Source organism: Lutjanus erythropterus, chromosome 3 (assembly GCF_056507025.1).
Source record: "Lutjanus erythropterus isolate fLutEry1 chromosome 3, fLutEry1.hap2, whole genome shotgun sequence".
Taxonomy (NCBI): Eukaryota; Metazoa; Chordata; class Actinopteri; order Lutjaniformes; family Lutjanidae; genus Lutjanus; species Lutjanus erythropterus.
Genome location: NC_139319.1, coordinates 28,364,271 through 28,389,081, shown reverse-complemented (window position 1 = coordinate 28,389,081; position 24,811 = coordinate 28,364,271). Strand labels below are relative to the sequence as shown.

General features: G+C 39.2%; 1 protein-coding gene across 5 annotated transcripts in view; it reads right to left on the bottom strand.

The window, feature by feature from the left end:
- The window catches only part of sorcs1 (sortilin-related VPS10 domain containing receptor 1), a 189,373-nt gene that overhangs the window by 66,285 nt on the left and 98,277 nt on the right, over positions 1 to 24,811 (bottom strand). For all 5 annotated transcript variants that reach the window (XR_014769854.1, XR_014769855.1, XM_084715688.1 and 2 more), the window contains exon 3: positions 22,704 to 22,803. Coding sequence is in view for 3 of the 5 variants with exons in the window: in XM_084715688.1 (XP_084571814.1) it covers positions 22,704 to 22,803 (100 nt within the window). In the remaining 2 variants the exon portion in view is untranslated. The remainder of the gene's footprint in view (positions 1 to 22,703; positions 22,804 to 24,811) is intronic.

The window sequence follows — 24,811 nt, the reverse complement described above, 5'->3', positions numbered from 1 at the left end:
CATTTAAACTGATGCAGATTGACTTCAGTACAACATATACATATTTAGCCGTCAGCTCAAAACACACAGGATGTTGCCCAGAGTTTTGCCTTCCAGGCTACATACAGGCTGCCAGTGATGGGGGAGGTATTCAGATCCTATATTTAAGTTAATATACTAAAACTACACTGTAAAAATACTCAGACAGACTAGGTTGTTTGCTAATGACTCCCAAATGACTGTTTCCAAAACAACATGTATTAACATTTGAGAATAGGGTGATCCCATCTGATACTCAGTATCGATATCTCTATCAGACCAATATTGGCCAAAATCACTAAAAAGGATAATGGTGGTGGCAAAATACAATATTAGCTTAAACTATCACAAATATTAACCCTAACCCTTAGCTAAACTTTGAACAACATGCTGTAAAGAGAGAAGTGTGATACGTAACACAGATTAAATTTATTTTATTTTTAAATGTTTGAATGGTGCTGACCAATCAAACAATTCTCTGTGTGAAAAAGTTTGAATAAAATGAAGCAGTAGCATTGTATAATGTGTCATGTTGTGGGTTTTATATTTGTTCCTTTAGGGGAGTAAAATATTTGTTGATTTTTAGAAGGCGAGGTTACACAAAGTATTAATACACTAAAGGTATGATTACAGCTTAGTTGTTTCAGAGAGGGAAAAAACAGTATCACATTGATAACAGAATTGGCAGATAATCAAGGCTGTGGTATTGATATCGATATTGAACATGAAAAAGTGCTATCAAGCCATCCCTATTACAGAGTACCAGCAACAGATGTACTGGATCTTCATTGTACTGGACCTTTGTTGTCATGTGGTTAATATTATGAACTGGTTATTATATTATGAACAGGTTGCAGTTTGGTTGGTTTTAGGCATCAAAACTTACTGGTAAGGTTTAGGAAAACATTGTGTTTTAGGTTAAAATAAGTACCTTAGTTACATACGTTACATCATGTCCATAACATAACTTAAAAATTAATGAACAAATTTTGGTTAAACACGGAACATGAAAAGCTGTCACCTCAATGAAAGTCTGGGTGTGTTTGAACCATCCATCCAGCCGAACCTCCTCCCTACATGGACTTTGTGACCTGACTTCCTCTTTCTGCCATCCATCCATCCATACTTCCATCCATGCATCCATCTATCCATCCATTCATCCTTCCACCTTCTTCCACTCCCGGTGTAGAAGTCACAGTGGTATCAGGCTGAGCAGGGCATTTCACACATCCCTCTCCTCTGCAATGCTTCCCACCTCCTCCTGGGGGGATCCCATGGTGTTCCCCCGGCCTGATGGGCCAGATAATCCCTTTGACAATTTCTGTGTTTACTCCAGGTTCTACTCCCAGTTGAACATGCCTGGAAAACCTCCAAAAGAAGTCGTCCAGGAGGCACCCTAATCGGATGCCTGAATTACCTCAGCTGGCTACTTTCGATGCGAACGAGCAGTGGTTCTAATCCATTCTCTTTCCAGATGTCTGAGCTCCTCACCCTGTCTCCAAGGCTGAGCCCAGACACCCTACGAATCTTTTTGGCCAGTTACATCCACGATCTCATCCTTTCTGTCACTATGTGGAGGTTGGTACAAAGATCAACTGGTAAATTGAAAGCTTTGCCTCATGATTCAGCTCCCTCTTCACCACGATGGTCCAGCACAGCACCTGCAGTCCTCCTTCCTTTACTGTAGTCATATTTACTACAGCTACTAGGGGTCGCTGCCTAATGATAATTGGAAATATGGGTTGTAATTAACTGCTTGAAAAGACAACCTATGTGGACATTTTTCTTATAAAGATGGCCTTCTTACCCTAACCCTACCCAATCTGACTCCCTGGGTGGAGTTTCATTAGGTTCAGTGAAGTGGAGACTAAGTCAAATTTGTCTTGCAGCAAGCAATATTTACCCATTTTGCCTATGTGCACATGCAAAATAATCTCATTAATATAAATTCTTTATATATTGTCCATTTTGTATTAATTTTGTCATCCTGTTTCTCTGTATTGTAATTCTACTGCTGCTCCTACTCTGTATAACACCCAGATGTTTGTCCTGTAAGAGGAGGCCCTTCTCTTATGCTCCTTTTCGAGGTTCCTCCCTTTTCCTCCCTTCCTTTTATAGAGTAGAGATTACTACAGTTTATATAAGTACAGTCAGATAGAAACTGACTGATGTGACAAAACCTTTAACTTGTTAGTCTCTATGTTATGATTGTGGATGAGCAGCTTTGTTTTTTGCCGGTTACAGGCCGCTCTTGTGATGCCTCTGTCGCCAACAGGTCGATAAAAGTCGTTATGTAAGTGCAAAGAAAGTACCGACTCTGTGTCACACACAGGGGCTTACATTATGTTTCGAGGTGGCCTTTGGCATGACAATCTCTGTGTGCCCATTATGTCGTCAGACAGCAGTGAGAAAGAGAATACACACTGCTCTCACAGTCAATATCCTTCTCAGTATGGCACTGTATGGTAAAGTGTTTCTGCTCTCTCATGCCAGTGAGTCATTTGTCAGCACTCGCTTGGGTAACAGCAGCCATGGCGGGCAGACCCACTAACACCAGTTCATCAATCACAGAAGGCAGATATAATGCCACATACGTGAGCCACATGCTGACCAGTCCAATCAAATGCATTCAGACGCTGTCTGAACTACAAATCCCAATTAACATTTCACTCACTCCCTGAAACTACAACTCAGCTGGATTCATAGACAACTTTATAACTGGCTGATGTATTTCTGGTAAAAAGGGGATTATATGGATATTATATGATTCAGTGTGCTTACAGAAATGTGTATTTCACTAGTGTACACCAGAATGAGGCCTGGGGAGATGTGTAAATACGATATGGAGATTACTACAGCTCTGATGCAAGAGGCTTTGTTTTTGGTTTATTCTCTAGTATAAAGAACCTCCTTTAACATTTCAATCATATAAGAGAAAATGCTGGAAGACAAATGCCAGAATACAGAAAGGATTCCTGTAGCATAATGTTATGGAAATGATGGTGTGAAAATATGGGGGCTTTGCCTTGTTTGCATTCTACAGTCATTTCCTTCCCTTCAGTGGCTCCACACACACACAGCTCCCCTGCATGGGAAAGTAGCTCAAAATAAAACTTTTGCATGTTGATGTGTACATGACATCCCATAAATGAATTTTGTGTTGGCTCCTCCCAGTCACACAGCATGCAAATAAAAGCACCTAGCATGAGAAAAAAAGTGTAATAAATGCTTTTCATGAAGTTCAAATAAAGCTAAATATAGAGTGAAAAAGGATAGTTTCATGGGTAGAAGATGAAAAAATGTCATTCTTTCTGTCCACATTTGAATGTATTTTATTTGAATTAAATTATTCTACTGACTTGCTGTGGTCCTGTCCAGGGTAGACATTTCAGGGACAACAGTTGCTTGCAGTTATTATTTGTTCTAACTTAGTTTAATGAGTATTTAAAGGTGAGCTAATCAATATTAGTAATAAAACAAAGTCGGGGAACCTATGTAAAATGTCTCAGCTATGCTTTCAAGCCTTTGTAGCTAATTGGTTTGGTTTTACAGGGACACACAGGAGGCAGGAGCACCGCAAAGCGCTGCCCGCTTCCTTTCAGCACCCATTTCAACCAAATAGGCTGTTCAGACAAAGCATGCCAAGATCTGCAGTGATAGTTTTCAGATTTCCATTTCCTCTACAATCTGGCATGAACAGTGGAATGTATTATAAACAATATAATTATATATTATATATTACATTCTATTGATACTGATTAAGTATGCATCCCATGTTTTCCAATCCTTTGACTTCTGTGCCTGTTAAAGACACAGATTTTCTGTTCCTGGAGAAAAAAAAGTTGCTATTAATATGGTGTTGCTAACAGCCAATTACCACAAGTGTTCTTCATAAAGAATAACCTTTCACAAAAGGTATCAAATATATTCCAAAAAGTACACTGATACTGGTATTAGTTTAAGGGTACTGGTATTGGAACTGTTTTTCTGATTATTTAAATGATACCCAGCCCTAGTGGAGACAAAAACAGAGTTAAAAGGAGGGTGAATATCTTCAGGTTACGGATAATGTGAAATAAATGGAGATGTTGCTCTGCGTCTGCTGGATATGCATATAATTGCCATGGTGACCAGGAGACACATGCCCCCATGTGAACAAAGGCAGAAAGTTTGAACATTAAGATTCATTGTGTACATCGAAACAAAACAACAAAACAGTGTTACTTTAAGGTCTTCCTAGCATGTTGCATTGAATAGCAAACACATCTGGTAGCTTTTCCCAGATCTTTCACCTCCTTTTGCTGATAAAGGCAGCGACTATATAGAGTACTCCAGTGATGACAAATTCTGGGGAGCAGAAGTTGGGCTACATGGTTCACTGGATTAAAAAAACAACAACAACTTGACATCAACGTCTTGTATGATGTTTAAAAGTAGGTGTGTTTCTTCTTCCAACCAGAAATGTGGGCTTTTCTTTTGTTCATGCTTCTGTACCCTAGTCTTACTAACCGTTGGCCAGTTGATTTGCTCACAATGCACAGAGCTGACTTTAAACAGGCGAGAGGCTGTGTGTCGCAAACTTTGGTAAAGAATACTGAAACAGAATATGCTGTTTACATGACCTGTATCAAATTCGAATTTGTCATGTTCTGAATAGTAGAGGAAAGTTAGTGTGCATGTAAATATATACAGTGAGATGCTTAGTACTGTTAAAGCATACAGCTTATTTTACTGCTTCATCAACTTTTTTTGATGTGATGAAACTTCACTATTCAAACAACTAAGGAAAAAAATAATTATACTCTATATTACTTTCAATGATAACTTATATAGTTCTATATATCGTCGTCAGATATGGTATGATTTATTAAAAATGTTATATTAATAAACCTGACAGCAAAAACAACAAACAACAGCCTGTTTTGAACTAGAGCAGTAAACTAAATGACTTTTGGTCCAACAGAATAGCCTTTAGTGGAAAAAGTCATCTTAGTTCTGCATAGAAATACAGCTGTTTTTGACAAAAAAGAAAGAAAGAGAAACAATGCTTGAACGGTCTGGACAGCATCCTTTGGAACTTCAACTAGCCATCAAACTTTTCTTATCATCACTGGATATAAGTACAGAATCCATATTTCCCACACTTTTAGAAAGATAGTAACATTTTGTGTGTGGAGCAGCAGACTGTGTGTGTGTGTGTGTGTGTGTGTGTGAGTGTGTGTGAGTGTGTGTGAGTGTGAGTGCATGCACGTCTGTGCATGAGCGACTGTAAATTATGAAGCCAAAAAGGTTGAAAATGACAAAGGTTAATGAAGCGTATATGTGCCGGCTGGAAGACATTTAAGATATGTGTAAGGAATACTTGAGTTAATTCCTCCACCGCAGTACCGTAAATACTCAGAGATAGAATATTAATGAAATTAGCTTCATATTTTCCATTTCACACAGTCACCCAGTAATTGGATTGTGACTCCTCTCTATAAATCTATGCCTAATTTCCCGCAATACCCTGCAATAAATAGATTTTTTTGTTGCTGTCAGACTTTAAGCGGGCTCAGATTGGAAAAGTATTCAAAAGGGGGAACAAAGAAAAGAGCTTGAGATTTATTCTCTCTGGGGCAAGTCAATTTTCCAGCTTTACAGTGACAGCGACTTGGTTGAGAGTGATTTAATACAAGTTAATGAACTGGTTTCACCCAATTCCTGTTTGTTTTGATATCTGAGAAAAAACAACAACTCGTAAACAACAAATGATCCATCTGTGGAACGAGGGGGATCAAGCCCAGTTCATATTTATAGTATTAATCGAGAAGCACTTTTGTTTGTCAGCTTTTGAGCTACTGTACATCCTCAAACTCCTGTTGAGGCACGCCATGCTGTATACCGTATAGCTTATTTTTTAATACTTTTTACCAAGCAAAAGTCATTTCTCCTGTCCTTTTGTAGCCATTATGATTCTCCTAAATGGAAGCCCATTTGTGTCAATATGGCAAAGAAAAAAAAAAGATAAGGAAAAAGATTTTTCACTTCATTATAGTTAGAAGTGTATCTAGAAATAATTACTGAGTCTCAAAAAAATGAGAAACGTTATTAAAATAAGGACATAATATCTCAAAATAATAAGAAACTTTGTCAAAACTAGAGCTCCTTTACACTGGACCTAAAACCCACAAACATCCATAAACATCTGGCTTTTGTCTTCAGTGGGAAAGGGGACAAAGTCAAATGACTTTGCACCTCTCCAAATGAAAAATCTCAAAATAATGAGAAACTTTCTCTAAATAATGATTTAATATCTTATATAAGATATTAACTTATTATTTTGATATACCAAGTCATTATTTGGAGAAGGTCTGTCATTATAATATATTACAGAATCTTTTTTTCATCAGACAAAAATGGGCTTCCATAGTCTTAAATGCTCAATCTCTGTCTGATTCATTTGTATCAAGGTTTTCAACCAGCAACAGAAACAGAACAAAAGTGAATAAGGACAAATCACTTCTACAAAAACACTTCTAGCTTATTTAATGATTCTTTTTGTGTAAAGAAACTTAGCGTATCTAATATAAAAGGGATACGATTTTCTGGTTGTATAGATGCTCCTTCAAGCCACAGAAGCAACTGTGGATTATTTCACATCCATATCAGCGCAGGCTGAGGGAAAAAGGAAAAGTTAGCTTCAGGTTGTACTTAAGCCAGAGGTACCGAGTCTCATAATTGAAGCCAAAGGGCAGTGAAAGGGGAGCAGGTCTAGCCAGGAGAGAGTAAAGTATTCACAAGGGGTTGATAAATGTCAGTCGTAAAGATGTGCTGGAGCAGCTAAAGGTCTTAGCATCTCCTGTCGTCAATGCCAACCCCTTGGCCAAAAGTGTAACAAGGCAAGAATCCAGAGAAAACTTAAAGGATCAGTTCACTCATAAAAATATATATATATCTTTTTACTCACCCCTTGTGGTGTTTAGCCATGCACATAGTTCTTTTTTAATGTCTTGAGGTTCTGACATACTCGCCTCTGAGATTTTTACAGTTTTTCATTCATTGTGATGAATAGTAGAAGATTGGCCTTGTCGCAATTCTAAATAGGAGACTATTGCCATGCGCTTGTCATATTTATTCTTTTATTCACTGTGATAGAGAGTGGTGATTGCAATGGGCAGAACAGTTACTGTGACTTTGTTTGTAACTGAAAAGGAGATTAAAATTTTCATCATCTTCGGTCTCCAGTGGCATCTAAAACTTTCAGGAGAAAACATGAACAGCCCGTGGTGACCAGTCATAGTTCTTGCAGTAACTCCATACAGCCTGTTCTCCTTCAGTTAAATACACCAACTTGGTCGGTAGCCCCTATGCTTCAAACTACGAAGCTGAATATTAAAGGCTATAATATTTTAAAAATTTGTAAATGAAGTAAAGTAAGAAAGAAAGAGAAATATTGATAATACATATTATGTTTCTTTCTGTTCTCGCTTTGTCTCCCTCACCCAACATCCAACACACACACACCTTGTGTACACTTTTGTACAGTTACATTCAGATTCTGAGTGTAATTTATTTGCCAAAAAAGGAACAAAACATGCAATGAACAACATTAAAGACAAATTTGATTGATAGCATTATTTTCTTTAGCCTCGGTTGATCAGTCCGTCAAAATTCCCCAGCCTCTGGGGGCCACGGTCTTCAGGAGGCTGAAATTTAGCATAAAAGTCAAGTCTCTGTGTGTGAAGGTGTATGTTTGTGTTAATGCTGACTGATTAACTATTCGTGTCAACTGACAAAAGGGGGCTTGGCTACGGGAGTGGCCTGTAACAAAAATGCGCATAACTTTTTAATCGTTTCGCATAGCATGACAAAACTAATGAACCATTTGTTCTAGGCTCTTGTGGGAGGCATCGTTGCACTCAGCAGAGTTTCTTCATCATTAGTGACTTCATAGCCACCCCTGCATTTTAGCCATGCTGCCTTTCATAACTCAGAGAGTGGTAATTACCATTCCATACCTATATCCACACACTGAATGTGAGCAGAGCATCATGCCAGGTCATCCTGGACTAACTCCTGTAAATGAAATATGTGCAGCTGAGACCATCAATAGTTTTACTTTCAAATAAATCTGCACTTTTAGGTAAGACTCACTGGAAGTAAGTAATAGTAAATGGAATAAGTCAAGTGTAACTTATAAGAAAATTATCATTTATTGAGCCCTGTAGGGAAATTCATTTTCTGCATTTAACCCATCCTAAGTGTTGGGAGAAGTAGGCAGCCAATGTGCCTTGCCCAGTTCTACGCCAGAACTGACAAGAGAATTAAATTAACATACATGTCTTTGATGGCAGGGGGGAAATGAAGCACCCAGAGGAAACCCACACTGTGAGGCAGGGATGTTGAGACTATTTTGTAGGAGACAGTGGTGTAACTACAGTATGAGCAAACTTCACCCCACCCCCACTTAAATCCACCTCTGCTTCATGTAAAACCATCCACAATATTTTCAAAGTCCAATGTATTGGTCAGTTTGCTTTCAACTGCCATGAGAGAAAGTTTTTGCATCAAAAAGCGATTATCTGACAAAAAACTGACAGTTTGCCCAGTTTCTATATGTCTACAGCTGCTTTTATGTCTGTGGTAAGAGCAAAGGTGTGTTAAAATGTGCAGTTTGGTGCAGTAAAGGGAAGCTGTCGAATGTCTATGCTTTAATGCAACAGTTCTGAGCCAAATATTGTACTGCGCTGAAGGTTTTTAATGATACCACCTTTCTTTTATGAGCAACCAATGCATGTTTTACAATAGATTTATTTATCATTGTACATATAAGGTTTTATAGCGAGATTTTGATGTAGTTCCCTCTTTAATTGTTTGATTGATTGGCTGATGAAAAAAGTATATATACAACAGACTATTTTACATGGAGGAGTGCTGAGGATTGATCAGTCTCACAGCCTGAGGGAAGAAGCTGCCCTTCAGTCTGGTGGTGCAGCAGGGATTAGGGTTAGGAGATACAGACGTATCAGATGTATCTCCTGCCTGATGACAACAGGGTAAACAAGCTGTGGCTGGGTTTTGTCTTTTAGTATCCTCTGGGCTCTGCTCAGGCAACTTCTCTCCCTGATATCACTCATGCTAGATGGGTACCAATGATGCTCTGGTTGGTTATAATCACCCGCTGCAGAGGCCTCCTGTCCTCGCTGTGCACATCCCATGCCATTTTTGTGATGTTTCCAGTCAGGATGCATTCTATTGCTCTACTTATGAATGCAGGGGAGTGGCTGACTCCCAGGTAGCTAAAACTATCAACCTTCTCGACTTCAGCTAAACAATCAGCTGGTTTAGCTGATGGTGAGCAGAAGGGTGTTTAATGTGCACCATTCTGGAAGATTGTTGATTTCCTATGAAGTCTCATCGTTGTTTGAATCTGAATCTAAAAATCCGGCCAATGATGGTGGTGCAATCCACAAACATTATAATAAAGTTCTCTCTATGTTGGAGGTTGCAGTCATGGGTGCACAGCATGAATTTTAACCTCTAAAAAGACTCTTGATATACAGTGGTATGTCCTGCAATGTGTGTTTCAATGCTTGCATGAAATATCTGTCTGTCTGTGGTACTGATGTCACATATTAGGGCATACACCTGTTGATACCCGTTCACTGTCAGCTGCCACTAAATAAACTGATGAACAATTACAAAGCTAATGCCAACAGACATAAAGTAAGGGGAGACTGGCATGTTACTAATGAGTTAACTGTACCCTTCAAGCACAGACGGGCCTCTGTGTATCCATGTGGAACCATGTTAACTTTGCAAACTGTCTGCATTGGCAGCACGCAGCGAATCAAATCAGTCTCTTTTCATGAATATTCATGCCAAACACTAGCTATCAAACTCCATCGAGCTGCGTGACTCTCAGCGCAGGACATGAAAGCGAAAATAGCTGATACAGATATTCATAATTATTACTTCTCTTTCCCATGCGCTGCCTCGTCCACTTCATCGACCAGGTGCTTTCAACTGTTTGATCCGTCTTATTAAGCGCATCTCCTGTCTCTTGATCTGAGGCATTTAAGCCTGGGCTAATTGAACACTCCCTGACATTTTAGCTTGCCCAGACCCCTGCCAGACCTGACAAACAGCAACATGTCAGCTTCCGCCCTTCAGTATAATTGGGTTTCCATCCAGACTATTGTGAGTTACAGTAGCTGCTCCTTGTGGCGGAACGCAAGTTGCGAGGCGTGTAAGCTGTGTGTGAAAACACAGAGCTACGTGTTCATTACGTATGAATGAACAGAGACAAGACAAACAAGATAAGTTTAGATAATTAACCAGCAGCACTCCCACTTTAGACATCTTGATCTGTGTTCAGCAACTAGAATAATGAATTCTTCACAGTGATCGTTAATAAGTAACAGAACAGCATATGGCATTTGGTGCACGGTTAGCACGTGTTAATGCTTTCAGGGGGGAATTCAGGTCCCTCATCCTGGCAGTGTCAGGTGCATTGAATTGTATAGCCTTCACTCCTGTGCTGAGAAAGTGGGCAATGTCCCGTTAAGGCAAGTGAAACAATATTGATGGGATACCACAGTTCACCTAGATTTACCCATCCCCATCTTCTTTACAACTCCACTTGTCTTTCCCCCCTCTATCTCGGCATCTCGCAGTCTGTCAACCTGTCTCCATCTCCCTCCATCTCTCCATCCATCTGCATTTGCGTCTCTCAGCCTGTCTCTCCTCTTCTTTCGCTGTGTCTTCTCGCGGGCTCCAGGGCGCTTGCCTCTGCACTCGTTGCAGCCATTTGGAGATTGCGCCTTAGGGCTGACAGATGTTGCGTCCCCTCCCCAGCACCATCACCACCTCCCCCCACCCCCACCACCTCAAACGGAACCATCATCCATTAGCTTGTCCTCGATTGCGTTGCCACCACTGCGTGCGCAGCGTTCCGGCCAGCAAAGCATGGCTGATTTGCAGCAGTGATTCATTTGGCATGCATTGTGTCCTTAAAAAGCCGGTGGACAAAAAAACACTTCACCTTCCTCTCCCCTGCGTTATCCTGATGCAACGTGCAGTTAAAGAATGTGTTGGTATCAGTATGCTGTTCATGCACCAGGTGGTATTGCTCCAGGTATGTCTGGTGTAAGTAAGCATGTGTCGTAATGACACTTGACCTGTTTAATTAGGAACAGCTCCGTAATTTGTAGCACTAATTTTGCTGTTGGCAAGTTTATGTAATGTTTTGTGTGGAAAATAAGTATAAAGATATGGCAAAAGGTCTCTTTTGCATTTTAACTTTTTTGAATATTAACTTTTCAAAATAATCTGTAACTCTTATCTTGATGTCTTTAGTCTCGGGGGGGATATGTTCTCTGGCTGTCACTGAGAATGCAGTTATGTGTTCAGTTTAGAACAAATCCTAGCCAAATAATTAGCTGATGTGATGGAGAAATCTGGAAGGATGTTTTTTGATGTAGTCATCCAGAAGGATCATTTAAAACGTGTTACTTATTAAAGGAACAGTTCAGGTTTTTTGAATTTGGGTTGAATGAAGAACTTCGTCAGTCATAGTCAGTGTTTTTACCTACAGTAGATGCTGTCAGCACACCCCCAGTTTGGAGAAGTAGGAGGAGTACTGGTGTAGGAAACTAAGCAATGTATTGTTGTGGAGAGGGTTATTTTTTAGCCACATAAAAAATCTATGTCAGATAAAGTTTGTGCCATATTCATAATATTTTCACCTCTTTACTTTGCTGTCAGACAGCCTTTTCCAAAGGGAAACTGCCGTTATATAGCCAAATACTGTTCTCTGCAAAGCCAACCAGACTCCATTGGCAAAATCAGTCATTTTACCTCACAGAACACAGGGGCTGGCGGTCTACCACTGCCTCATGTCAGTTCAGCTGGTTTCATATTATTTTGTTATTTTTATATTGAAAACACCAAAGTGACACTGTAACACTAACAACCTAGTTGATCTACGAAGTAGTAGACGCACTACGCACAACTCTCTCCTATGAGGTAAAATGATTGTTTTTGCCAAAGGAGTCTGTTTGCACTGGAGAGAGTGATATTTAGCTTGTACAACACTGGTTTTGTGTTGAAAAAAGGCTGTCTGAAGTGGTGGAGATCAGGATTGTTCCTGGCGACTGATTTCCCTGTTGATTAAACACAAAATTTAATTTAGGCTAGTTAACTAGTCTAACACTAAGAAAACACTCAGAAAGCAGCTAAAATTTAGCAGAATGTATTCATTTATAATGTTAAACACTGTCCAAAAAAAAAAAAAAATACTGTGTATTAAAAGCCATTTGAAGCCATTAATCACAGTCTACAATCGCCATATCATACTTTAAATGCTTCTAAAATGTGCGCTACTTTGTGCTGTGCAATTCAAGCCTTACACATTAATGTACAAAACATGACAACAACTCAATAAACGCTTCACCTTTTCAGACCGAAAAGGGTCACAGTGTCTGCGGGTAAAGGACCCAGAGCTAACGTTAGCTGCCAGCCTGACACACAGCGTGGATGATGTAAGTAGTGCCAGTAGCAGGTTTATGTCCTTGGATGTGCTTAATGTGGGCACATTTCTTTGGCAAGTGAATATATATCAGCTTATTCTGTCACAGTCTACATTCATCTGTCCGACTTTGCTGATATAAACAGCCGATGTTGCCAGGGCGACTGGGGCATACACGCTGGGCGAGATGGGCTGCCGTCTGACAGCGCCGCAGCCCCGACTAGTGGCAGGCGGCTGCGTAAAATCTTAGACAATTTAAAACTGATGGTGTGCTGCCATGTACTGTATGTAATACACTGACTATGGATATGTACCATTTACAACCGCACTTAAAAAAAATCCAAATTACCCCTTTAAAGACCAAGGCAGGCTTGGAAATATTTAAGTGAAGCTAAACATATAACTATTTTCTTCTCATTACTATATATAACTGCTCATCAGAACATGGACATAATAAACTGATTGGGGACTCTACATAATTTAAATTTTCTGTCTTTCAACAAAATAGTTCTGTCTCCTTCACTCATCACACCTGGACTATGAAGCCGGCATCAAAATGATACATATCTGATATTTATTACCCTTAAAAGCATTTGAACACCACTGCCAAAAATCATCAGACATTTTTCATCAGCAGTATGAGGCTGCCAAGCTTCAACCTACACCACAAAGAGGCAGTCACAATTTCATATTGTTCACCTTCAGTCTGACAGCACCTGTATTAAGCAAAGGAATTAAAAAATACCAGAATTGCACTTGGTATCATCCTAATGTCAGTAATTATTATATTGTATTTAGTTATTTTCTTTTTTTTTAGTGTTTTACATTTTAATTTTCAGCAAGCTGGAGACTATTTGTCTGTAACTCAGGTGAAATACATTAACTTGGCTTACAGCAAGTGAACAGATTGAAAGACGCTGACATTTTGCTGTCTGCAGAATTCTTCACTTGTAATACTGATTTCATTGTGCAAATTAACATTTTTTCACAGCAACTTTCCTTTTTTTCTGTGAGTTTAAAAATTTAACTTGACATATTTGTTTCTTACAAATTGACTATCAAGCTTTCACAGCTTGTTACTGTTACTTGTTATAGTGCAAAAAGCATAAGTGTCACTAATTACAAACATTCATGGGTCTGTTCTATTGAAGTGTCCTAGTAAGCCACAACTGTGACAGTGAGTCAGCATGCACAATATCATAACTCCAAACAGCTAAACAGAATTCAATCATAAGTAGTTTTACAATTTACACCTGAGCTTATCCTGTGATAAGGCAACGTGTATTTTCTGCAAAAAAAATGCTGAAATCCCCCTTAACCTTATTCAATTATCATTACTGATGCCAAAACAACATCCTCCTGCAGCTTCACATTAAAAGTGTTCAACTGGTGAAACACAAGGTGGCTTTTATTGTGAAGAAACCACAGGAAACTCAACCTGGTAGTCACAGAGGAAAGGCTGCAGACCTCCAAGTCATCAACAAGGTAACAAACTTTACTGTGCCCAGCTGTTGTGTAAAAAAACTAGCAGTATAGTAATGGTAATAGTAGTAATCTCCTAGTTGATTTTGCAACACCCATGGTCACTGAGGGTAACAGCAAGCACTTTCAGCAAAACATCTTTTTTTGAGAGTTATCTGGCCAAGACAGCAACATAAACACTGTTACAACAACAAACACAAACAATACAAAGAGACTAATACTAATACTAAACTATTACACATCACACTACAAATGTGTCAAGAACAAATATCCAGTTATGATGCATAAACAGATACATTTTCTAAAACAGTTTCAGTGCAGAACAGTTCAAGTGCTATTTTCTCAATCTCAACTCTGACAATTTCAGGTCCTTCTGGTAATTATTCCAGGAAGAAAGCTTTTTCTTTTTCTTTTTTTTTTTGCCTAATTCTGCTCTAACTCTGGGGACCAACATCTGTAGGCCAACTCTGAGTGGAACAAAGACTCTGCCTGTCCTCAAGCAAAGCAGACAATGTCCCCTGCTGTGTGTTCGAAACAAACACACCCATCTCCAAGCCTCTGCAAACTTCAACAAACTATGTTTGCTTCACACAGTCCGACGAGCCTCTCCTCTCCTCTGCAGCAGCACTGAGCACGTAAGGAAGCCAGCAGAACTTTGGAGGTGTCTTGTCTGCATCTATGAATTACAGAATGATTTAGGAAGCAGCTTCGCCCAACTAAACTGGTTCATCCAGCTTCATACAGCCGTGAAAAGCCCATCTTGTAGCATCCAATGCCAAGAAACCAGCTTCAGTGCAGAATAAAGGATGAGTAACATAAAATAAACTTAATTATAATGTATTATTTTCTTCTCTTACCTCATTTGGTGCATTGATGTTTTTTGCTTTTTGTTTAGTTTTTTTTTTCCACAACATTTTTTGTCCACTTGCCATAGTCTGGCATTGCTTTTGGTCTCGTTAGTTTATGTCAAAATCCAAGACTATCATAACGTAAAACTATCCATGACCCTATTGACCGTACTACTTACTAACTGGCTTAGAGGTAGTGGCCATATGTATTTGTATTTTAAACTATGATATGGATTTTTTTCATCTGTTCATTTATTTTTTTCTAGTAAAGTATAACAAAAACTTCACAAATATACTTCAGATGAAATACTTTGACATTACCTGTCAAATCAGATATTAATATAGCAAGTATTTATAAGCAGAAATGTAATTATCAGAACAATAACAATAATAATAATAATAATAAAAAAAAGTCTCTTTATTTATTGTGTATCCCTATTTTAAACATCAAGTCAATAACTAAAACAGTCTAATGGCAGTTTGCAAAATAGTCATGAAATTTAATATATTTAGATTAGTGTACATGGACACAGATTTATCATTTGTTTTCATTACACTCAACACAACTTTAAAAGTAATGTATTATTTACGGTAGTTATAACTGTATGATCTATCTAGCAATAGCAAATATGCAGCATCTGTTAGACTTAAAGGTCTTGGGCAGGTTCAGGCACTTAAAACTATTTTGTTAGGTTCAGGAAAAGATAATTGTTTGGGTGAAAAAAAGCTGCTCTCCTATAATGGTCACCACCGACTATTGGTTCCACATGGGAATTGCATAGTGGCCTATCCACTGTTTAATATTCTATGGTTCATCCTTATTTCTTTGAAACTGACTGTCACAAAAAACTGACATGTTGTGTCCATGACCATGAATCTATGGATTACATTTTGTGACTATTTCACAAACCGCACTGGCCTGCAATAACATGAGTATCTGCATTTGTATAAATACAGTAATAAAATTCTGTATATCCAAGCAAAGGCAACTTTTAAACCTGTCAAAAAATTCAATTAAAAAGGCATGAATTGAAGAGAGAGATGTTTTGGTGATACTATCGTCAGGTTGTTGCTCTCACACTTCATGAATATATATCGAGTCTAACCTTCCCGTAAGGTGACACTCAGCCACTGCAGAGAACAGCATCAATATTACATAATGTTGAGTATTTATGTACGACATTCCTCTAAGTTTTTGCATCATACTGTTAGTCTGTGGACATTTTCCTTCTTCTGTGATAGCTTATGGATTCTGTTTGTCTTTCTGCTAAACTTTTTTTTTTTTATCATTGCCATTTTGAGGACAGTTTGAGGATATGAAATATTAAAGTTCACTTTTAAGTCTGCACTTGTATACAAAAGTGAGACAATAAACAAAAGTCTTTGAAGCTCGACAGTGGGAGAGGTCTCATCTGAGGTGAATTCATATTCCACCCACCTGCCTGTTGTTGCCGTCTGAACCACACAAGGCCGTAATTGTTTTTGAATGCTGCGCATGCAAACACACGCATGCACACACACGGAGACAAGCAAGCAGACGCACACAAACACAACCGAGGGCCTTTGCCGTGAAAACAGTCAAGCCCCGCGATTGTTGTTTTAGTCAATACATTCATGAGAAAAAGCAGTTATGTATTCCTTAAAGACAACTCAGACTGAGTGTGAAGTAGCAGAGACTGAATCCATCTGTCACTCACACGCTTCCTCTGAAAAATTCCTCTTTGTTTTCAAACCATTAGAGGCATTACCCATTTGTATGAGGCTGCAATCTGTGAGGTTTTTTTTTGTTTTTTTTAAAACAAGCATTCACCATCCCCAGCCATTTACTGTAATAATGTGCTCTCACACAAAATCTCAGGCTAAAACCCAAAATCATTTCCCCTAATGTGTGCTCGAGATGGGTTCTCTCATGTACCGGCTCAGTGTGAAGCCACAATATGAAAATTGATGTAATTGCTGTGTTGTCAGTCTGTTTTCTCCATGGGTGACCCCTGGGCCATCTCTCTATTTTTTTGCTCTGTCACTCCTTTTTTCCCCCCTTTTCCTCTCCTCTCCACTCTTCCACGCTCACTTGCTCTCTGTCAGTTTATTTGCTGTCTCTTTCCCCCTCTCATATCTTCTGCTCTCTTTCTCTCTAGTGCTCTCTGCGCCGTTTGTCTCGCCCTCCCTCTCTCTCTCCGTCCTCCAGTGCTTTACTCCCTCCATCCCCTGCAGCCACAGAGGCCTGATTTACTTCCACTACTGGGTGAAGAGAGGGGCTTTTGTCTGCCACCAGCAGCGGTCACATGGCGCCATGCCGGGGGTGACAGCGAGATTGACGAACCTGCAGTCTCTGCTACCCTCAGTCACAAGCATGCATGTGTGTGCTCAGAATTAACTGCATGCGCGTGGGAAGCACAGTGTGTGTGTGTGTGTGTGTGCATGAGAGTGAGAAAGTTCCTCCATGTTTCCTCCCTAGTCTGTTTATCTGTTTTATTTTTACTTGTATTTAATTTGAGCCACACTAACATCATAGAGGACAGCCTGTCCATCTGTCTGTCTGTCAGCCGCACGCTGTGATTCAGGCAGTGATGGTGAAAGATTTTCAATGTAGTGAGTCCCAAGGACCAACAGGCCATTGAGTGGGTCCCGAAAAAAATTTGTGTTTTTTGACATATTGTAGTTTCAAACTAATAAATAAAGAAAGAAAGAAATGAATAAATAAAATTAAAACAAAAACTCAAATCTAAAGCTAATGCTTTATTTACAAAACGATGTCACATCATTATGACATCATCTACAAAACTGAAATAAACAACACAGCGTCTTTGACAAGTTGCCAAATTATCAATTACAAGAGTTTGTGAACCAGCAATATGTTTGATCCTTTTTGTTGGCATTTTAAACATTTTATTTTCACTGATTATTCAGGAAAGAACAACATCGATGCACAGATGGTAAAAAAAAAAAAAAAGAAGCTGCTAGTGAAAATATTTTATTTCTGTGGTTTCAGCACAGTGTGTCCCCTGGAAGGTAAAGCAATATCAGTCATCATCGACATGAGTGAACAGCATTGATCAGAGTTGATCATTCTTGACAATGGCCACATGAGTTTATTTACCAAGTTTGTAGACTCAACTGTTGACATCAAATTTATGTGACTTGTCTTGTTGCAGCGACAGCATGTTGTGGTGATTCAGACAAGATAAATAATCAGATGGTAAAAAATGTTTTGTTTGCTTATGACAGTGAGGTGAGATGATTTCAATATGGATTTGTTGTCCACAATGTAGCATTACCAGTGAAGCTGCAATAATAAATCAAGTAATCAATTATGAATTGATTATTAAATTAACTGCCAACTATTCTGATGATTAATTCTGTTTGCACGAAAAAGCCTCTTAAATGTGAATATTTTCTCTGGTTTTATGACAGTAAACTGAATATTTTTGCATCATGAGCAAAACAAGACATTGGAGGACGTCATCGCTGATCAACATTTGTCAACATTTTCTGACAATTTAAAGACCAAACAACTAATCTATTATCAAGAAAATAATGGACTGACTAACCAACGATGAAAATAATTATTAGTTGAAGCCCATTCTTCTTCCAGGTGGCTTCAGTTACAGCGAGTTGATCTGATTGGTTAGGTAAGCTGGTGTTAGATGTGACAGACGGCTCATACATTCACATGCCGAGTGTTTTTTTTTTTGTTTGTTTGTTTGTTTTTGTTTTGAAAGTGCCTGCCCCTTTCCAGACAGTTTCTATGGATGGCTTCCCAAATGGTTCTGTGCAACGAAGCATCTGGCATGTCAGGTTATGCATTTCTAGCCACATCAATGTTCAGGCTGAAATATTTCAACAACTGTTGGGTATTTGTTCACACAACATAAAGGCTTTTGTCTTTGGTGATATCCTGATTTGTTGTGTTGCACCTTAGTTTAAAAAATTCTTGTCCAACACTTCAGTTGATGACTGGATACATCTAACTTGACTTACTACTTACTACATAGTATGCTAACACTATTAGCATCCAAACACAGCATGCTAATACACTACATTTCAGAGCGTCACAGTAGCATACTGTTTTAACTACACAATATCATTCTTACAGGATATTAGCATTAGCATACTGTACATGCTAACTGCAGAGATGGCTGTGTGAGGAATTAAAAACACTTTGCATTGACATTGATCACAAATTGGGTTCAGTCACATTGAAAAATGGACTTCCCATTATACATATACACACATAAAACTCCAAAATCCAAATCATCAGAATAACCGCAGAATATATTTAAGCTTGTCAGGCTCAGCTCAGCACTGTTATACTCATATTAGTCTCTGTCAATCAAAGAATGCAGAGCTTAGCCTGTAAAACTACATCCGATGTGTCCTAAAACAGACCCTGTTCAGAGGATAAAGCCTTTTGATTTAGATTAAAACCTTTCTTTTCTTGCACTCTCACATCACCATTACTTGTGGTCATCTCCTGAGAATAATAAAGTTGTGTGTTTATTTTTTCATCCATCCAACAATTCTATACTTGCATGCAATTATTATAACCTCATGGGGCAGCTCTTGTTCACATTTTCTAAATCATTACAAATGTCATGCTCTGGCAACATGGGGATACTATGAGTCTGGGAGATGAATAAGACCCAGGGAGGCTGTGTGAACACGTGTGAGACAACGATAATTAGAATATGTGCCTGTGTGAGAATGTAAGTGAGGGTGACAGGAGATGGATGTGAGGGTAGTAGGCAGACAAAAACAGACATTATGTGCAGGATTGTGTATCTGAGAGCCTGATAGTGTGCATGTGTGTATGTGAGAGACTGTGTCTAAGTGTGTCTCTGTGTGTGAAAAGATATTAACAGCCCATCAAGTTGTTTGCTTACTGTGTATTTAAATGCAGGCCTGGAGTTGTTGAGCTGGCTGGTTTCCTTAACTCAAAGGCTACTGTGCTTTCTCATGGCCTCATTAGAAAAGCCTCAAAATCTCTTCATTGACTTTGCCAAGGTTCGACAGAATAGGCACCTGTTAATCCAGCCTATAAGCAATGGCAGCAAAGGAGCAAGAAGGGAATTTCAACCTCAGTCCAGCTCTCTCTTAATTTAACTCAAATCAATGGGTGCTATTTAATGGTATGTTAGAGACCTTCATAGTCATAGTCAGTCAAAATAACAAATTTGACAAAACAGCACTCTCTCCGAGAATAAGCTGTTTTAACTAATGGATAGATACATAGAGAACTAGAAGCGTGACCTCAGTGGATTGCAGATTCCCATCAGGCAACAGGTAGTGAAGCATCTACTGCAATGCCACCACAACTGCCAAATGTAACCAGTAGAGATTTGCAAAGTTACAACATTAACATGCCCTTCACGTATGTTATCCCGACCTGAAACAGGATTTCAAACAGCAGCAGTGAATGATTTTCAGTTTGAGGTATGCGTACAGATGACTAATAGAGAACTTCAGTTTTTTGCAGAGCCTCTGACCTTTTGGATATAAAATGTCATTACATCATCATTTAATCTTATGAGATATTCATGTGTAATTTTGTCATAATTAGCGATTGAACTATTGAGTTATGGCCAAAAATGTGTTTAATGAATGTGACTTCGAAATTTGAACACCAAAATTGAATCAGTTCATCGTTGAGTCCAAGTGGACAGTTGAACCGAGTTTGAAGAATTTCACTCCAAGTGTTCCTGAGATATCACCTTCACAGGAACAGGATGGACATGAGGTTACATTGACTTCTGAAAACTAAAGTCTAATCACACTTAGAAATTCTCTCCAGGCAAAATTGCAAATAAAGCACACTGAACATGAGAATGTGCCAAATAATGGCAGTGCAAAAGGGAGTTAAAAAATAAGTGAAGTTTAGGTGTAGTACTCAAGGACTTTTGCACAATGCTTAACAATCACGCTGTGTAAGATGTGGAAGAGGGGCTTTTTACTGGAATGTTAAAAACTGTCATCACGACTGTCTCCAGCTACAGAAAAACCCAGATGGATGCAACAAATTCAGACAAAAGAAAAAGAGGCCTTTCTGGGTTGAAAAGAGATGTTTGGACCCGTGACCATCATATGTGAACCCAAAATGGACAGGGACAAAAGACTATTCAAAAAGCCACAAATGCCTAAAATCCTAATGGAAAAGTGCCATAATGGAACCTGAGTGAATCAATCCAAATGGACCTGAGCGCGGAAAAGTCAGGTTACACTTACCATTTGCTGATGTGCTGCCTCTAATTTGTTTTAGGGCTGCGTAGAGACCTGGCGTCTGTAACTTCATCCAACTTCAAGCCAGCAACATAAAATTCAAAACATCCAGTTCCACTTCATTTCTTTTCACTTCAGCATGAAGAAGGACTCATCCTTACTGTTAATTCTTAGCACACTGGCATTTTTCCCTTTGGTAAGAATATATAGAGCAGATATCCAGATATGAATAAAAAGGTCCATAGTGAATTCCAGTAGGGTCGGCTAAGGCCGCATACAGACTGACTTAAGCCCTCGGTTAACTTCAGCCCCCTCACTGATTTGAATGGAACTATCAAACACAGCAAGGCTGCCAAGTCTCGCTATGATATTACTGCAAATTGCATATTGCAGTAACATATATTGTGATTTATTACCCTATTTCAACTGCAAACTATGTCCACAAAAGAAAACTTTGCCAACATTTGTTTATCAAATAAGATAAACTTTTCTGTCATTTAATCTCACTTCAATCATTTTTAATACATCATAATGGTATTGTCAAGTAGACAAAGTAACCAAGACTGGGGAACTGGACAATGGCATAACCTGACACAGGTATTTTTTGGTGCACAACAAAGTTCATATCATCTGTGTATTCAGGGCTCAACAATAAGCCTGATTGCCCAGAAAAATGTCAGGCTAGTAAATCTAGCAACTTACTTGCAGACTCAGACTGGTAAAGGAATTAATAAAAGTATTAAACACATAATTTTTGAGCTCTGAGCTGTTGATAGAAGTAGCTTTGGGCAAATAGATTTCTGACCCACTTGCCTGACTGGCTGACAAAATGCTGAACTCTGATATTTCTCACAGAAAAACACAACATCTCTCCTACTGCATGGGACTGCATTTTATCCCTCCCCTCGTAACAACATAAGGACATTCCAGCCTGCCGGTGTAGCCTCTTTGATCAAGTTTCTCGCTGTGTCTCATTGGTCTACTTGACCCCTTCACTGACCTCAGGGACGTCCCAATCACTGACAGAGACTAACTGGATCATGGGGGAGGGCTGGGATTCTGAACTGAGGTGGAGCGGCATTTCATCTTCATTATCAGACAATAATTATCTTGGAGAAAACAGCCCTTCCTGATTAGAGTCGTGTAAAAGGGAGAAAGGTGAGGCTGTGGAGTGAACTGAGACAGATGGTTCTAAATATCAATTGACCCAAACGCAGCAAAAGACCAGGGCACCACCTGAAGGAATGGCTGCAGATATGAACCCATGCTTGTCTTTTACACCTTTACGTCTGGGTTATAAATGATTTAGATCCAGAAAGAAAGAAAGAAAAAGAGAAACTACAGCCAACCTATCCATTTGAAAAACTGGAGGGTATTTTTGTCTATGTGGATTCCACATGTAATTAAATGAACTACTGTTCGATGCATCTTTGGCTACTGATATTGGAGAAAGTGACAGCAGCACAGACAGACAACAAACAGAGAACGATGAGTCAGACATCAATATGTCCGCCCGTAGTTGACTTAGCACAGTGTGTGTCAGACCAACAGGGACGGGGAAACAAAAGCAAGTCACACAATTAAGACAATTATCAAATTCAAAGAAAACAACAGAGTAATAACATTACCTTTCTCTTGTTGTTGGGGCTCACGTACAAATAACTGAGTATTGTCTTTGCTCCCACTTTGTCATTCAGCTTCTGGTAGGTTGCTCCGTAGTCAGTTGACCTGAAATTTAATCAGAAAGGTCTGATGAACACTTGATGAATTACTTGTTGCAATTAAAAGTTCCCCCCCGAGATTTTAGTGTGAGAGGGGAAAGAGCGCTGACGCTATTAAGTCCCTTTTGTGCTCAACGCAGCAACATAAACCCCAGTGGGAAAAGAGGGGCCACTTCATTATGGTCACTGTGTGGTGACTCGAGCTGATGTATTCATAATGCATACAAACAACACATCCTGACACCAGAGCTGTCACTGAATATTAAATATCCACCTGCTTTTAGGGTGGAAAAATGAAAGTGAAAGTTGTCCATATACAGACACATGTTCATTATTATTGTGGTTCAAAATAAATTAGATTATTTGATTTACTGGTAACAATTTGCAAATTTTGACAATGCAGCATCATATAGATGACACTTAAATCTAAACAGTCAAATGAACATGAAGATGCTTGTATCTGCTGAGGACAGGCTATAATCCCAGGATGTCACAATTTCCAGCACGCAGTGGTTTGCATTGTGTAGCCAAACAGAATACAGTTAAACTGACCGGTTCGAGGTTTGTGAGGTCTTTTTTTGTAGCAGCTTGGAGCTGACTGTCCAATCATACGATGATGGATCATTGTGTATAAATTTAAGTTTTTAAATTAGAGTCTACAGATGCAACACACCTATCTGTCAGACAGCTGCTTTAATGAGCAGAAGGAGGAGTCTTTCATAAAGATTAAAAGCAGCTGTGGATGACAGCTATACTCATTAATCTGCATATACTAAATGATTAGAAAAACACCTGGAAAAAAAAAATGTTTTTACGTGGGTGTAGTTTCATGCAGTACTCAAGTTTTTGTGTTCAATTTGATGTAGACAATGTGTCTCTAAATATAGGCTGCATGAAAAGCTTTGTTCCAAAGCACTATGAAATAATTACATGAGAAAAGTCAGCTCAGACATCTGGCATCTAATTAAACAGTGAAATACAAACACACAAATGACTTTAATTTTTTCCAAAAGTAAGCAGGTATAATAAGATTATGGTCTAACTGTCCTTGCTCCGTGCCACTTCTCTACCAACACAAATACTTTTCAGCTTTCATCTACTAATCAATTTTTCATCCATGCACTGCAACCCTAAACTTATGTAGACATTACCCAGAGGAGCTGCATGTCAGCATGCAAATGTCTGCATCAGTTGGACCAGACATTAAATGTATTTTACCCTGCTAGCACCCTTGTAAAAGTGTGTGTAATGTCCATGTAACCCTGTGTGTGAACAGAGCAGGCTATTGTCCAGAGAATTCACAGCGAGCGAGTGGGTGTGTTGACGATGTGTATAGTACTGTTTTCCTCACTTTTGTTGAGGTTGTGTATCCATACTAATGCATGTAATATTAATATAAATGCAAAAACAGCTATCATTACAGATGAGTCTGTAACCTTGTTTTGTCCTGCCTCCTGCCTGCTCCAGCCAGAGGCCACCAGTCGCCTAAACCAAATGGTGTGCTTCCTGTAGTTGAGAATGGGTCTGACACAGACAATCTCCTGTTGTGTGCAATATGTGTGAATGGGCAGCTCCAGACAATGTCTGGACCTGATTCTCTGACCACTGTTCTGAGTTCACATGACAAAATGGCTTATGTTAATATGACTTCCTCTTGCAGCTGCTCCCCAGTTATGAGCCTCACAGACACAACGTGAAAATGGCACACATTTGCAATGGCTTTGCTCTGCACCGAGCAAAATGGTGTTCACGCCTTCAAGTTTGGGTGCAAGCAGTGCTGAACCAGTTGGTGTGGGCTACTCAAACTGTCTTGTATTTGAAAGGCCCATTAGGGGCTCCCACAGTGGATCTTTGTCTCTCACTGGCAAACTAGGCCGTCTCCAACCCGCCGTCCAAATCTGATTATTTTTATGATCCACATATTTAATTTGGCAGATGCCAGATGCCCTTTGTGCAACCCTCCCCATCTATCTGAGCCTGGGACCAGTAATTAAGAAAGCACTGGCTTGTGAATC